At 34.9% G+C, this 15,346-nt stretch overlaps 1 protein-coding gene across 2 annotated transcripts in view; it reads right to left on the bottom strand.

The window, feature by feature from the left end:
- Positions 1-15,346, bottom strand: part of LOC106062489 (RING-type E3 ubiquitin-protein ligase PPIL2-like) — a 29,719-nt gene that overhangs the window by 14,031 nt on the left and 342 nt on the right. For both annotated transcript variants that reach the window (XM_056005632.1, XM_056005633.1), the window contains exons 2-17: positions 10,964-11,137; positions 10,393-10,497; positions 9,761-9,823; positions 9,383-9,434; positions 9,069-9,212; positions 7,223-7,312; positions 6,511-6,586; positions 5,474-5,571; positions 4,639-4,683; positions 4,448-4,523; positions 3,324-3,430; positions 2,316-2,405; positions 1,423-1,456; positions 631-748; positions 282-338; positions 33-102 (exon numbers count right to left, since the gene is read on the bottom strand). In XM_056005632.1, coding sequence (XP_055861607.1) covers positions 33-102; positions 282-338; positions 631-748; positions 1,423-1,456; positions 2,316-2,405; positions 3,324-3,430; positions 4,448-4,523; positions 4,639-4,683; positions 5,474-5,571; positions 6,511-6,586; positions 7,223-7,312; positions 9,069-9,212; positions 9,383-9,434; positions 9,761-9,823; positions 10,393-10,497; positions 10,964-10,995 — 1,257 coding nt within the window. In that variant the 5' untranslated portion in view covers positions 10,996-11,137. The remainder of the gene's footprint in view (positions 1-32; positions 103-281; positions 339-630; positions 749-1,422; positions 1,457-2,315; positions 2,406-3,323; positions 3,431-4,447; positions 4,524-4,638; positions 4,684-5,473; positions 5,572-6,510; positions 6,587-7,222; positions 7,313-9,068; positions 9,213-9,382; positions 9,435-9,760; positions 9,824-10,392; positions 10,498-10,963; positions 11,138-15,346) is intronic.

The following is a 15,346-nucleotide window of genomic DNA, read 5'->3' as shown; positions in this document are numbered from 1 at the left end:
TTCTTAAAGCATGAAAATATTTTCTCACTCACCTTGGGCTTATCTTTTTTGTCTGTTTCTACAGCTTCCATTGCATCCAATGTTTTCAGGCCCCCTACAACCCTATGAAATGTACAAATAAACTGTTGACGACTAATGTAACATTGGTTATGTGTTATGTAATGATTAAAAACTTGTATTTTATAACTCAGTGTTTCTTTTCTTTTTTTTCATTGGAGTTAGAATTCTAATTCTCCACCCTCCCCCAATTTAAAACTGAGAAACAATTACTATTGGCTTACCTTCCAAATACAGAGTGCTTGCCATCCAGGTGGCGACAGGATCGAAATGTTATAAAGCTGAAATAATTGGAAAAAAACAACAAAAACAATGGCTGCTATATTCATTTTTAAAACTGTCTATGATGTCATAAAGGAAGCTATCATATTAGCCATAACTTCCATCTTTATATAGTTTTTATCTTAAAAGCTTCTAGTAGTAAAGCTAGTAATATAAATTGAAAGGCCAAAAGATTTTTTTAAATTTTTTGCTCTATTGTTGAAAAAACTATTGCAACTAGAGTCCAAGAAATAAGATAATGAGCACAGATTCAGTTCACTCAATTCTTTGGGAATATCAAATGTTACTTACAACTGAGATTTGTTTGTATTGGGGCCACTGTTGGCCATGCTTAAGATCCCTCTGCCTGTATGAGTTAAATTTGGCTTTATTTCATCTTTAAAAGGAGTGTTCCATATTGACTGTCCTCCTAAGTGAAGTTAATGAAAATCATTGACAATATAAATGAGACATTTTGTTTAGTGACTCTCAGCTAAATTTACTGTATACTCTAGGTAGCCAGATGTTGTAACATTTTGGTTCTCTGTAGTATCTATTTGTAGCATTATGGAGGTTACTTGCAAATTCAATTCAGACTAATATTAAAATATTTGACAACTCAATGTAGGTGCGTCTATGTCATTGCCCTTATGAAATGTATTTGGTTAAGTGAACTGTCATAGCACCCCTACAACAAAAGTTAACATATGAGATGAGTCTATAGTCATGTCGTGATTGATGATGTCCCCTTACATGAGTATGGTGTGGATTTCTACTGATAGCACAATTTGACACTACAACAGTAACTAACAATCACAAAAAAGCTTGATCATCATAATTAAATTTACTAATCAAACAAATGCATATCAATGGCAATGTCTTCGATATGTCTTCGATTCCAAAGGTTAAGGATAAGTTCAGTGTTTCACACGACTATTCAAAGCCAGTTTCAACCTGCATATATCAGAGTTACTAAATTTTGAATGTAATAATAGCTAATCTTACTGTGTGTCCATACAATAAATTTACTAATAAATAAGACCATCACAGATGAATATATTACTATTTCTGCATGCTAATAAGTGAACAGTAATAAACATTTACCCATTCCTGTTCCTTCTGGATCTCCACCCTGGATCTGTTGAAATTGAAATAAAGAAAAAAAAATCAGTCTCTTTTTTTTTATAATAAATATCAAAACAATATTCTTTATTTGCAAATACTTTAAGAAAAAAAATTGGTTGTCAAAAAACAGTTATTTGAAAGATTATATTTTATTATTGTAGGATGATTAGAAATGCTGAAAATGTGTTACAGTGGTATGTTTTGATACAGCCACTAGATATCTAGAGTCACATTAATAAGAAATGTCCCAATGACTGACTTGATGTCTTCCTCTTAGATGTCATGCAAGTTTTGAAGAAAATACTGGAACTTGTATTAGTTTAAACATTAAAGTACTTGACTTAAACTGTAAAGCTTCAAGGTGATAAAATGTGAACTAAATAGTTTATATTGAATCCACTATTGACTGAATGCTGAGTCACAGCCATATTTTTGTACTAACATCCTCACTTGTGCCTCTCTTAGAATTAACTATCACGTCGGCAAAAATATGCATTTTTAAAATACATTGCTTTGGAAGCTTCCATGCTGACCCAGCATTTCTTTGCCATGAATATTTGTACAAACTTTTAAAACATTTGACAGTTATTTTCAGTTTTACTGGTATACATTTCAAGCTGTCTTTAGAATGCATAGTGCTAAAAACTATCATCTCATGTATAAGACAAAGGGTAATGTAATTATCAAATTAGTGTTGGGTAGTCGTTCTTTTATTAATTTGTCGATTTGAATTGCCATTCCCCAGCCCTACAACACATTGTCTTCAAATTGTCCAGTATTGTGTAGTTTTTTTATAGTGATAAATTTTACATTGCTCATAAATCCATGATTTCAAACACACACACACACAAGTTAAGTCTAAAAGTGCTTACCATAAAATTTCTAATTGATCTATGAAACTTAGTGTTCTTGTAATAACCATTTAAACAGTGCTTGATAAAATTTTCACATGTTTTCGGAACCTACACACAATGAAAAAGAAGTTTATTACAATTGTAAAAAGGTTTTACATGTTTTGGATGTTCCTTCAGAGTTGGAGATCATTTACTTCCTAGTTCGAACCTCCCCCAGGATGATGGGGGATGGCAGCGGGCAGGGTAGGAACCTGGGACAATCAAGACAACTGAATGACAGTCCAGCGTGCATACAGCACGACCAGGCAGCCATTGCATTAATATAAGAAGGCAAAACCTTATTTAAAATAAATAAAAATATGTTACGCATGAATTATAACAGTACGTCCAGTAGAAATGAAATATAATAAGAAGAACATTATGTGTTCAATCTAAACTTAAATGGGGAGTATGAACCAACACTCTCATCTGTCGAGGAAGTCTAGTGGACTAGGACTAAAGGATTGAGAGCGTTATGAGGCCAGCATAAAACCAATATTAAGAATTCCATCAAAAATGGTTCGACCATTTACTAGGACAAATTTGTACAAATGCTCCTTCTTTCCTAGTGCTAATAGAGCATGGAATGGGTTGCCTGAGTCAGCCAAAAAAACTAATGACTTGGCAGAATTTAAGTCATTGATTAACATGCATGACTAGATTTACCTAGGGACATGCCTAGGACATAATCATTTTCTTATTTGAAGTAATGTCTGTATTTTATAAGATAAGACCAAGTGATATCCTAGAATCACAGTTTCCAACACTTTATTTGAACCTTTCTCACAAAAATGGCTGCCTGGTCATCGCAATGGTCCCAAGTTTAAGCCCTCCTATATAGTAGGAGGTATGGGGTAAGTCATAATAATTTTCATTTCTGAAGGAACATTCTAAGATTCTAAAATTACTAAATGGAAAACAAAACAAAACAGGATTGTGCCATTTGTCAATAGTAAATAACGCCACTATAAGACAAAAAAGGTTCACCATGTCACAGTGCAGCTCCAGGCTGAGAGGACCCAAGTTTGTTATCAATCTGACATAGCCTTTCTTCTTCACTCTCTCATACCTAAGTACATCCTCATGAATGATATCTGGGAAGTAAAAAAGAGACAAAGCTATAAATAAGGTGGCCTAAAACTTGGCACTATGACATACTCCCCACCTTTTTTTTTTCATTAAAAAAAAAGTTTACAAAGACAGTTTGTGTGGAAACACAAACTCAAAATCGGCCCCCGAAGTGGTCCACCAAGGTAAAATGGCAGGTATCAATATTTTCAGAAAGAACATCAGAATTAAATTCGATCAAAGACAAATGACAGAGAAGAATGGAGAAAGAAGGTTGACAGATCTTGTGTGGTGCCCCAGCGGTCCAGCAAACCAAAGTATAGGTGAAAGTGAATGTTAAGTTAAATGTGAACCTGGCCTAACTGATGCCTTATAATGAAAATCTAATTATTTAATTGCTTTATAAATGGTCAATCTCTAATTCCTCAAAAAAAAACATTTCGTAAAAAAAAAAAAAAAAAAAAAAAATTGCATCCACTGCTACAGTTCACGTGATAATATGAAAAATTACTTATTAATTGTTGTTTTAAATTATGTCCAATTTATATGCATACTAAATAGATTTTTTCTCTTTGAAAAAATAGTAAACATTTATTTTCGTGTAATTGTAGTAGTTAGTATGACAGAACTTACTTAATTTAGCAATACAAATGTAAAAAAAAAAGAATTTTTGACAAAAAATCAAAAACCGTTTGCATAAATGTGTTACAAATATGGCAAATAGGTATCTCCTTTACTAAAGAGCCTCCAGTGTTTGTTATTATAAATAGTGCATAGTTGTAAAAGTGGTGTAATTTTATGAAAAAACTGCTTACATAAGAGATTTTAAAAAATTAGATTTTTCGCTTTTAGAAAAGAAAAAAGTAGCCATTGCATCAGAACTTTGAATGGACTAAAATATTATGATGTCGGATTTTCAATATCTTTTCTAGTTTACGAGATCTAAACGAGACAGACGGATAGACATTTCGCACAAAACTAATAGTGTCTTTTCCCCTTTCGGGGGCCGCTAAAAAAAGTACACAACAACAGCTTTTACTTGCCAGGAACAAACTCTGTGTGTCTGTCCATTGCAGTAGATGTGAAGGAAGCAGCCACCTGACCAGTGGAATAATGGGCCTGCAATGATAATGATGATGATAAAAATGAATTGATTTCCAATAATCAAACTTTTAATTGAGCTGTTTAATTTAACAGCTTAAGAACATGCAAAAAAAAAAAAAATGTTACTCACAGCATTAAATTTGTCAGCCTTCTTTATTTCTTCTTCCTTTTTGGCCTAAAAGTAAAACAAAAATATAGAGCATTATGAAGTGTAAACCAGAAGATTGCTAAGAGTTTGGACTACGTTTGTGGAAAAACAAACATATATTATACAAATGTTATGTTAAAATGTATCAATACTAATCTTATTTAATGCATAAACTTTATCAAGTTCAGTCAAGTTTACTACTACACCAAATAAAATGTTATTTGACAATGGTTCTCAACATGGAGAATATATCATTTGAACTTTGCAAATTTATTGTATTTTGGCATTATTACTTCCACTATTTGTATTATTTGATTATTTCCTCCACTATTTGTATTATTTTTATTTGTAGCATACTAAATTAGGATTAAAGGCAAATTAATCATTTTTAAATAGATAACACTTCAAGCAACAGAAGTCTTTTTTTTTTTTTTCAATCAATCTTTTTTGAGCCTCCTTTTTAAAGCCCTAAAAAAACTTCAGCTTTCTTGTTTTAGTTGTGCACAAAGGCTAGAGTTGTCCTGTGAAATTTATATTTATATATTTATAATTTGCTGCTTTAAACCCTGAAGTTTATTTTTACATTAATTTCTGAGAAAAACTAATGTAATATCCATCATTGGAAATCATCATAGAGTAGTCTAGGTGTATAGTACCAAAAAAAAATTACATTAATGTAGATTAAGAATTGTATACTATCCACTTTTGTCAAACAAAATCAGTTCTGGATATGATACTTTGCTGGCAATATTTACATATGTTAAGCCAACTCATGGCTTTTAGTTTCTAGAAGTTTCAATGTTTCCAGCTTTCTTACCAAAAATGGAGAGGGTTTAAATTCTCTTTCCAACTCTTCTAATGCAGACTTGGCCTCATTATTCAAGACTCTGACATTGTCTCGAGGGTTAGCATCATCTACGTAAAGAAAAAGTTTTCAAAAATACACTGTTAGTCTAAACCTAATTTAGGAAGAGGAGGTCCTGGGCAAGATTTTTGTGAAGGTCCACTACTTTCTTTAAAATACTTGAACAAATAAGCACTAAATATTAACATCCAAAAGCATATATTTTGTAGCTTCAACATTTTCCACCTTTTTTAATACATATATGCATTTTTTTGGGGGGTGAGACCCTGGGCCAATGCACAGTCTGAAATGTCAGAAATCTGGTTTTGGAAGTTACAGACGATGGATTGTTCAATATGGTTAATTATAGATGCACTATCAATGACAACTAGGTGTATATAGAGGTGGTGGACTGGGTAAGGGTTCCAACAAACTCCAGTTTAAAATATAAGGTAATTGACTTTCGACATATATATCTATTCAAGTATGGCATTGTCTGCATTAATAAGTGACAACTGAGGTTCATATAGTTTTCAACCACTAGTTAAGTAAATACATTTTTTTTATGGGGGAGGGGGGCGGGAATTATTGATAATTATTGATATACATTTGAGTTTTAAAATTAGGCATGCTTGATGACATGTTCACAACTTGGTTGGGTAAACCTTTTTTTTTTTTTTTAACAAAATGGCCCAGCTTTAATAAAAACTTTTCTAGAATATAAAAAAATTTTATATTTGAAAAAACTTTCATGGATTAGTTGACTGCTTTGACAAACTACACATAATCAAAAAGAGATAGTAAAGTAAAAAAAAAAAAAAAGCAGAAAGGTTACAAAGAAAAAAAAAAAAGCAGAAAGGTTACTACGTCATCAGGATTTTGAATTAAACTAGTTCTTAAGATTCTAACCTCAGGACGTTAGCCCTGTTTTGTATAACTCTCATCCCGCCACTAATACATGACTTAGAAGTCAAAACTACGGATTTAAATTTAAAGAAAAAAAAGCTTACCATCGTCTGTGATCTTGAGATTCTTTTTAATATGATAAAAGGACTGAAGGTTAAATTTTTCTATGTTTGTTGGATCCTGAAAAAAAAAAAAAGGGTAATAATTTAGGCTGATGGTCTTACCCCTTGTGACAATTATTTCTCAAAGTAACCATAGACAGGTACTCATGTGACATTAATTTTCTACTTTTTTAAAGTTTAAAAACAATTTAATTACCATCTTTTTATCTTGAAGACTTTTTATAAAAACATGCACAAATTGATAACAATAATTTAAATACACAACTTTTTGTATATGAATTACTAACTAGAGTTGTTCAGAATTGTGTCACTCCCATACTTAAATGCTATTGTCAGGTTCAGCTTGAAATTAAAGCCTAGATTTTAGTCTTAACCCTAGCGGATCTCTAACTTATTGTTGCTTATAATAAGCCAACTCATGGCGCTATCTGCAGATTTTAGGAATTAAAAAACAATGTCTTACACCATACTTTTCTTCATGAAAAAAAAAAAAAGCTTTTTTATTAGTTTATTGAGATATTCTGGACATGTAACAAAATAATAATAAAGTTATAAAACAGCATTGCAATTGTTTACCATTACATTAATACTTTACAGCACAATGGTTGTATGCAAAGTGAGTAGCTGAAAAGATTTAAAAGATTCTATGGATAGTAAAGATAGTGAGCACAAATTTAAATAAAATATTACCAACCTGTATTGTGATTATATTTTTCCTGACAAACGGCTCATCTGTCAGAAGATCTTTCCAATGGCATGGCTTGATATTAAGTCTCTCAACAGCCTGAAAATAAACATGCAGGAACTTTCATATATATAGTAGCCATAGTCAGCGATCATCAGTAAAGAGAGAGGCTTGTCCATTCTTTTATGTTATGCAGCCAGCTTTCTTTGGATGGCCTTTTCTTCATGCTTCCTCCACTGTACCTCGGAGAAAGACTTTTGATAGTGAGTCATGTCTTACAATATATATATATTCTCCTTCATTGTCAAAGATGAACACATATGGTCTGATGCATATTTTCAACTTAAGACTGCATTAGTTGGTGGTCAGTCCAACAGTCTGCTCCGCATACAGCCTTTATGACTTTTGACACCTTGTCTGTCACACTATCTGACAATGAAGTCTATTTGATGTCAGTGCTTGGATCTGGGATGCATCCACAATGCCTTTTTTCTGTGAGGTAACTGAAGAGTGTATTTGTTACAGTCAGCTTGTCGACTGAGCACATTTCTAAAAATAATGCGCCATTGCTGTTGCAGTGACCAAGGCCGTGTCTGTCCAGAACATTTCTCCAGGTTTTCATGTCAGATCCCACTCTGGTATTGAAGTCGCCCTGTATTATAAATTTGCCTGTTTTGGGTGTTATATTTATTACAAAGTTCAGATCCGAGTAGCTTTCCTTGATGTGGTTAGGCATAGTTTGGGGATAGGCGCTTATAAGAGTTGAATGTCGCCTTGAGGTCAGGGGGTAGGTATAAAATTATTAGATGATCATTTATACCACTTATGCGAAATCCTAACCCAACTTAAAAACTCAGACATAGTGTGACTCACTTGTGATTGTAAAGCCATGCTCGATAATTGGTGGCACAACTTTGTCCTTCTAGATCTATATATTTAGATCTAAGTCTACTAGACTTTGAAAAATATAATAATTATATAAGTGTTTATTTGAAAAGTTTGAAATACAGATTATAGATTTAGATATCTAGGTCTGGTTTTGATTATTTTTTTTATAAAATAAAAGTCTCAGTCTTACAGACTATCACATGCCAGCAGATTAAACTTAGTCTGATTATGGATGAGGGTTGTTTTGTTTATGATTTTGACAAAAAGTGAAAGTACAGGAATTAGCGCATTCACATAATTTAAGAAATGTAGCATCCAGTCTTTGTTTAAATTTGAATTATTATTAAATTTTAGTTGTTCAAAAGCTGACAAAGTCTAATAGACAAAAACTTGTATTTATGGCAAGTGGAAAAACAATATAGGAAATCAGTCGGACTGGTGTTTACCGGCAACTTATTTTTTTAGATGTAATTTTGCTGACTATGGCCAGCAATCTTGCATCCATGCAGAGCCAACCTGTTACAATATAAGTACAAACTTGTGTCTGGACTTCACACACTTATGTAGCGCATGGACGATACTGACTGGTAGAAATATTTCTGAATTAGTTGTCTGCCATCCTCGAGTAAAAGGTCAAGCCATTCAAATCTGGAATAGCACATACCGGTGCGATAAAAGAATATCTCCTGCCCAACTCAGTGGCTGAACTGGCTGGTCTATAAACATATATTTTATGCATTCAGTCAATGTCTGAACAACATTTTCAGCTTTCATTAAGGGTCAACCAAGTTTTTTTTCCTTTGCAAAGAAATACCCATCTTATACTTTACAATTTAATAAAAGATCTGAATTTTTTTCTATTCTTATGAGTGCACATTTACTACATTTAGTTATCATGCTAAAAAATTAATCCAAACTAATGGTAATTAGAATTAGAAAAGTTAAATACAGAATGCTTGATAATTACCTCATAAGAATATACATTGCCAGTGGTTTTGATGGCTACTATATGTGCATTCTCGTTGAAAACTTTGAAGGTGATTGGACAATGGTACTGGCCTTGAGAATTTTTGTGAAAATTCAATTTGACAAGATCCTTAGCTACCATTTTCTGCGAAGAAAATATTTTAAAATGTATAAAGGTATTGAACTGAAACTTGCAATTAAAACTAGAAAATGACCTCATAATTTAGTTTTTCATATCATTTCAAACTCCATCTCTAGTAAACAGCATTCTGTGGGCTATCATTAGGCTTGTATAGGCAGACAAATAATAATTACCTCTCCAGTTGCTGGATTGACACCATACTTTTTTAAAAATGGGATTATACTCCTGAAAATAACAGTAACAAATGTAAATTTAATGTAATTTTTCTTCTATAACACATCTCTTTTTGTTTTTTGTCTTTATATCAAATAGAAACTTAAACCCAACTTGTTAATAGTTTTTTTTTTCTAGCTTGAGCTGCTAAATCTGGACAAAGATTAGATTCTTCTTCAATTGGCTTGACATCCATTCATAAAATGAGCATGCTTGCTTTTATAGAGATCTATATAGTGTCTCTACATGACCCACTACAAAATCACACTTACAACAGTGCAAATCATTTTAGAAGTCTTATTAAATATATAAAATACATTAGTATACTTAGTACTCACATTAAATCAAAGATGACTCCTTCATTAGTGCACAGTGGATTCTCAAAAGGTTGAAGTGAAATACTTGGAAAAAAAAAAGAATGATTCTATTGTCACAATTGCAAGAAAGAATACATACATATTTGCTATTGCACCACATTTCTTTTTAAATTGGAAATAAAGGCACAAAATAAGCTGTCCAGTATTTGAATTGTTTGGCGTGATTGTTGAGCAGGTGATTAAATTGTACTACAAAAAACTGTTAGCTAGAGAAACAAATAAACCCAGCTCCATGTGCCAGTTTGAGGAAACAAGTCTTTCAAGTAAAAAAAAAAAAGCAAACAATAAAAAATATGGTCTGCCTTTTCGTCCACAATGCTTTTATAAATATAGTTTAAAAAAAAAAAAGGGGGGGGGGGGGGGGGACAAATTGTGCAATGATAAAAAAAGGACTATAATACACCTTTTAATAAATGTATGCTGCATGGATAAGAAGCTAGACAATTGCAAGCTTGAGGTGTTAGAAGGGTCCTGATGATAGCCTAGTATGTATAGCCGCCCTACAGGATGGAAGAACAATCATACTTGATAGTATGTACTTCACTGCCTTTCAAAAATATCTTATCATTTCTACTACACCAGATTGTTTTTACCTGCAGCAGTAATAAGGTAATCTGCGAAACTTGACACTTTCCCCTGTGTTTTGTATACCTTTGTAACCTCCCCATTCATGTTTCCATTCCTTTGTAGTCAAGTATCTGAAAATATGTGAAAATACGCATCAGACTATCAGATTCAATCTATATATGTCATTTTATTGCTGGACATCTGAATCAAGAATAATAATAATAATTATTATAAATATCTTTTATATAGCGCTACTTTCATGCTTATAGCCTGCTCAGAGTGCTAGTGTCCAATCTCATCTGTGGACCAGTGCGGGAGAGGGGGTAACTGGGAGAAGGTTTTTCTGTGCTGCCTCTAGGCGCTCATTAAACACAACTCTGCTCGAGTCAGGTGTCAAACTTGAGCCCCCTTCATAGGAGGCCAAGACAAGCCAAGTTCAGTCATACTTACCCTCTAGACCACGCTTCCCACAAGAATGATTGAAAGTTTGAATGAAAACCTCTGACACAAAGAGTTTCATTTATATATAATTTAGAAGACGCGCATATGTTAATACAAGATATAATAGTCTAATAGACACAGAGTTTAGATACTTACAACTTATCCTTTTGGTGTTGCTTTTTCCCCATTTTTGCAGAAACTCTGTCACTCTCAGAAGTGTGTTATTAGAGCTAGTGACCTTCTTTTAGATTAGTTGCTTTGTCTTTTAGATTAGTTACTTTGATCTTGATTCTTAAACTCAAATCATCTAGATCTTTTTTGAAGTTACTTCTGTATTTCAAAAGGTAAGATATGATAAAATATTTTTAAAAAAATATTTAATTAGACTAACTAAGCCTCACTAAGATTTAAGTCTACAAACACTGCTAGTCTGAGTCTACATTACTCTACATTAAGATTGAAGCTTACTATAGACACTAGTTCAAGACTTGATCTACTATCTGCTACTACTAGCCTCATTTAGAGAAAGTCTAAAATGACTAAATAATCTATCTAGAATACCTATATACTAGATATCTAGAACAGTAAGAGTCAATATATATATATATATATATATATATATATATATATATATATATATATATATATATATATATATATATATATACATATACACATAATGACTGCCCTATATCTTGTCCATAGATTACAGGAGGTCCTCCACATACGTCAATCCAGAGTTACGATGTTTCATCTCCCATGTACTATAAAAAGCCTTATTTCGACTTAAGTGTTTTTGCATTGTAAACGTCATAAACACTAACTTTGTGTGCTGGAGCTAGTTGGTGAGTGCGAAAGATGAAAGCGCAGTGACGAGACTGTGGACAGAGGAAGACAGAGTCACACCAGTCACATTGTATGCCATTTTGGCTTGCAGCTTGGTTGTTCTCTCTCTCTCATGTAAGTGTGTGTTCTGATTTTGTTTTTGCCATCACCATGGAAATGAAATTATATATATACCTGGTTGCATGCGGCCTCAGAATGAGACAGCTGGAGGTCACTCACAAAGGCCGCGGGATACACATTTGAGACCAAAAGAAAATCTGCTGCCGAGGACAAACGCAGACGGCAAAGGGAAAATCTAAATCGACCACCTGCGGACAATGATTATGCTTGCCCTGGATGTGGCAAAATATGAAGGTCACAGCTGGGACCGCGCAGCCACGGGAAATACTGCATTCCTCACTAATCTTCGGACTCAAAGACTAGCCTTATTATTATTATATATATATATATATATATTGCTATAACTTAGCCAAATAACCTCAACGAAAGGATTATGAAATAACAAAATAGAATGTTTAATAACCAAATAGGAAACTAGATCTAGAATTACACTAATCACATCAGAAGCGTCGTTTTCATCTCTAATCATCGGCCATCTTGACTTCCTCTGTTCTCTATCGTGTCCTCTGGTACACAATGTCGCGCCAAATGACAGTGCGCAATGTAGAGTCATAACACTGCCCCCTCCTTAGTTATGTTCGTCCCGAACATGACCAGATTTTTGCTAGGGCTGAAGAATTGTCAGTGCAGATGAAGTTCTGGCAAGAAAGTTATAGTCCCACTGGAGGCCAGGTCATAAACACACTGTCATTTCAAGCCATCTCCAGAAGGTAGGCCTGTCTACACATGTCCATTAACCACAATATCAGTGTCCAGTTTCCGCTGAAATTGATTCATCTTTTACTCTGCTTTGTGAAGGCAGACGTACACACGTTTGTCAAGTCCAGACCTGTTGATGGTTTTTCTGGTATTTGCATTGTTCATTCGAGGTGCCGCCCGTACAGTTCTTATTAAATTTCTGTCTGCAGTTAGTACTGGTAGCCAAACAGGAGTATTGGACACAGACCCAACGTTGTCCGATTTGGTCATGCCCATTGAAGCACTATCAAGGGCATTGAAAGCAATAGTTTCACTCTGCCTGTAGGTCACTCTTCTAGTTTCTTCATCTAGCGTTTTCTTTTCGGGTCCGTGCTTATCGTTGAAAAGGTTGCCACTTTCTTTATCTTGAAAGCTAGACGCATCTGATGTGTCATTATGATCATCGACGGCGCTGCCACCACCAACACTTTCCTTGTAACTACCCGTATAGCCACAACAGTGATTGGTTGATGTTTCAATCTCCGCTCTTCTAGGATGTAGCTGGCCTTCCAGTTCGATCCACTTCAGTTTGTCCCTTTTATGATACCTGTTTACTGACAGATTAGACCACTTTGGTATGGTCGTATGTTCGATTCGTTTCACCTGAATGCCTTCCACACCATCATCAAGCAATGGGAACTCTATGTGTCCATATTGTAAAGTTCCACTTCCAATGTTTAGAGATAAACCGAATTCCTGCATAAAATCCAGACCCAGGATGCAATCGTCGACAACATTGGCGATCAGAAAATCATGACTAAATGGTTGACTTCCTATTTCAAAATTAAGCCGTACCTGTCCTAATATAGGTAACAGTTCGCCACCTGCCGTTTTAAGAGTAGAGCCATTCACTCGTATTATTTCCCGATCACCAATCAGACTGGGTCCAACTATCGACCGCGTAGCCCCTGTGTCCAAGAGGAACCTATAAGAACCAGCGCCAATCTTTCCCTGCACTCTCAAGGTTCTGATTTGTTCTAACACTCTGAAAGGAGTCTTTATTCTCGGGGTTTCGATTTCCTGGGCTGCCCGTTCTTGCTCCCTAAGCCCGTAGAATCGTAGCGGTTGACGTTCTGATGCACAGCCTTGGCCTTGGAACAACATGTTACAATTCCTCCGTAAATGACCTGGAGTGTTACTATTCCAACAACGAAAAGTCTTTTTACTACGCCTTGAGGTCTGATAATGTTCCTGTTCATTTAAAGCCTTTTCCACCATTCTTCGAATCCGCCTCGGCAGAAGGTGTACAATAGTGTATGCTCCTCGCTGAAACTTCGGCCGCCTCGGATGGCTTTCTTAAGTTCCGAATCTCGCACTCCATCTATGAAAGCATCTGTGACCAGAACATCCAGAAGTTCCTGTGTTGCCGATGGGTAGGCAAGACGGGCGAGACGTTCCATGTCTGCTGCTAATTCCTGTAATGTCTCTCCGTTTTTCTGTTGTCAATTCTTTAATTGCATCCTGAAAACTTCCTGCAGGTGTTCATTGCCGTATCGTAGTTCCATTGTTTTGACCATGGCATCGTAGTCTGTCCGATCCGTCATAGTCTGTAACAATTCGGCTGCCTTGCCTCTGAGTGCCAACATGAGAGTGCCAGTTGCCCTATCTGTCTTGGTAACCCATCTGTTGACTTGCGCCGCCGCCTCGAATTGTAATCGATACGCCGACCAAGACACAGAGCCGTCAAACACCGGTGGTTTAATCTTCCCCGTCATTTCAGTCACAGTGGCTCCCACATCTTGTTTCTTTTCCAGCTCCGCCTTCATTTCATTTCGTAATTGTTGAATTTTAGAATCAACATCTCCCACCATTTGGGACCTTAATTCAGCGACCTCATTTCTTAATTGTTGTTTGAAACTGTCTATGTCATTTTTCAATTCGGTCACAAATGATTTTATAGAGCCCAGTTCATTACCCATTTCTTTTTTAAGTTCATCCTTTAATGATTTCATGTCTTCTTTCATCGAGTTCCCTATGTCAGTATTTGTTTTGCCTTGTTCTTGCATCATGTTCCAAAGCTCCATCATAGCCGGTTCTATTTCAAACTCATAGGTCTCCGGGTCCTGTTCTTCCTCTATCATGCTTTGCCTAAGACGCTCCATAAGTGCCTCCTTGTTGCCGCTCACCTTCAGCTCTCTACCTCTGAGTTCCTGCCTAAGTTCCTGTAATGACAGTTGACTAAGTGTTTTCTTAGACGCCATCTAGTATTAAAACGTTGATCAACTAAAATCAAAACTTATGTTGATTTACCCGAAAATGGACTCGTTCAATGTCCCATACATAGATCTAGACCATCTTCTCCCCTTTCGTTGAGGATCCCACTATCTGACACCAATTGCTATAACTTAGCCAAATAACCTCAACGAAAGGAATATGAAATAACAAAATAGAATGTTTAATAACCAAATAGGAAACTAGATCTAGAATTACACTAATCACATCAGAAGCGTCGTTTTCATCTCTAATCATCGGCCATCTTGACTTCCTCTGTTCTCTATCGTGTCCTCTGGTACACAATGTCGCGCCAAATGACAGTGCGCAATGTAGAGTCATAACAATATATATATATATATATGTGTATATTGTTAAGTGATCTAAGTAAGGGAGGAACAGTGACATAGATATTTGGCCAACTGTTTTTATGATTATTAAAGATAAAGATCGCATCCTTAAACATGTAAAAGAATCTGTTCCTATTAAATTGACAGAGATAACGAAGCAGTGTTACTGAGTGTAGTAGTCTTGTAATTAAGATGGAAAGATTATTAGTGCTTTGGTTGGAAGACTAAAACCAATGGTGTTTCCCAGTGAGACTTGTTTGAGGCTGTATTAAGA

This window comes from Biomphalaria glabrata, chromosome 12, assembly GCF_947242115.1.
Source record: "Biomphalaria glabrata chromosome 12, xgBioGlab47.1, whole genome shotgun sequence".
Classification (NCBI taxonomy): Eukaryota; Metazoa; Mollusca; class Gastropoda; family Planorbidae; genus Biomphalaria; species Biomphalaria glabrata.
The sequence above is the reverse complement of the archived record's forward strand: the minus strand, read 5'-3'. Positions and strand labels throughout refer to the sequence as shown.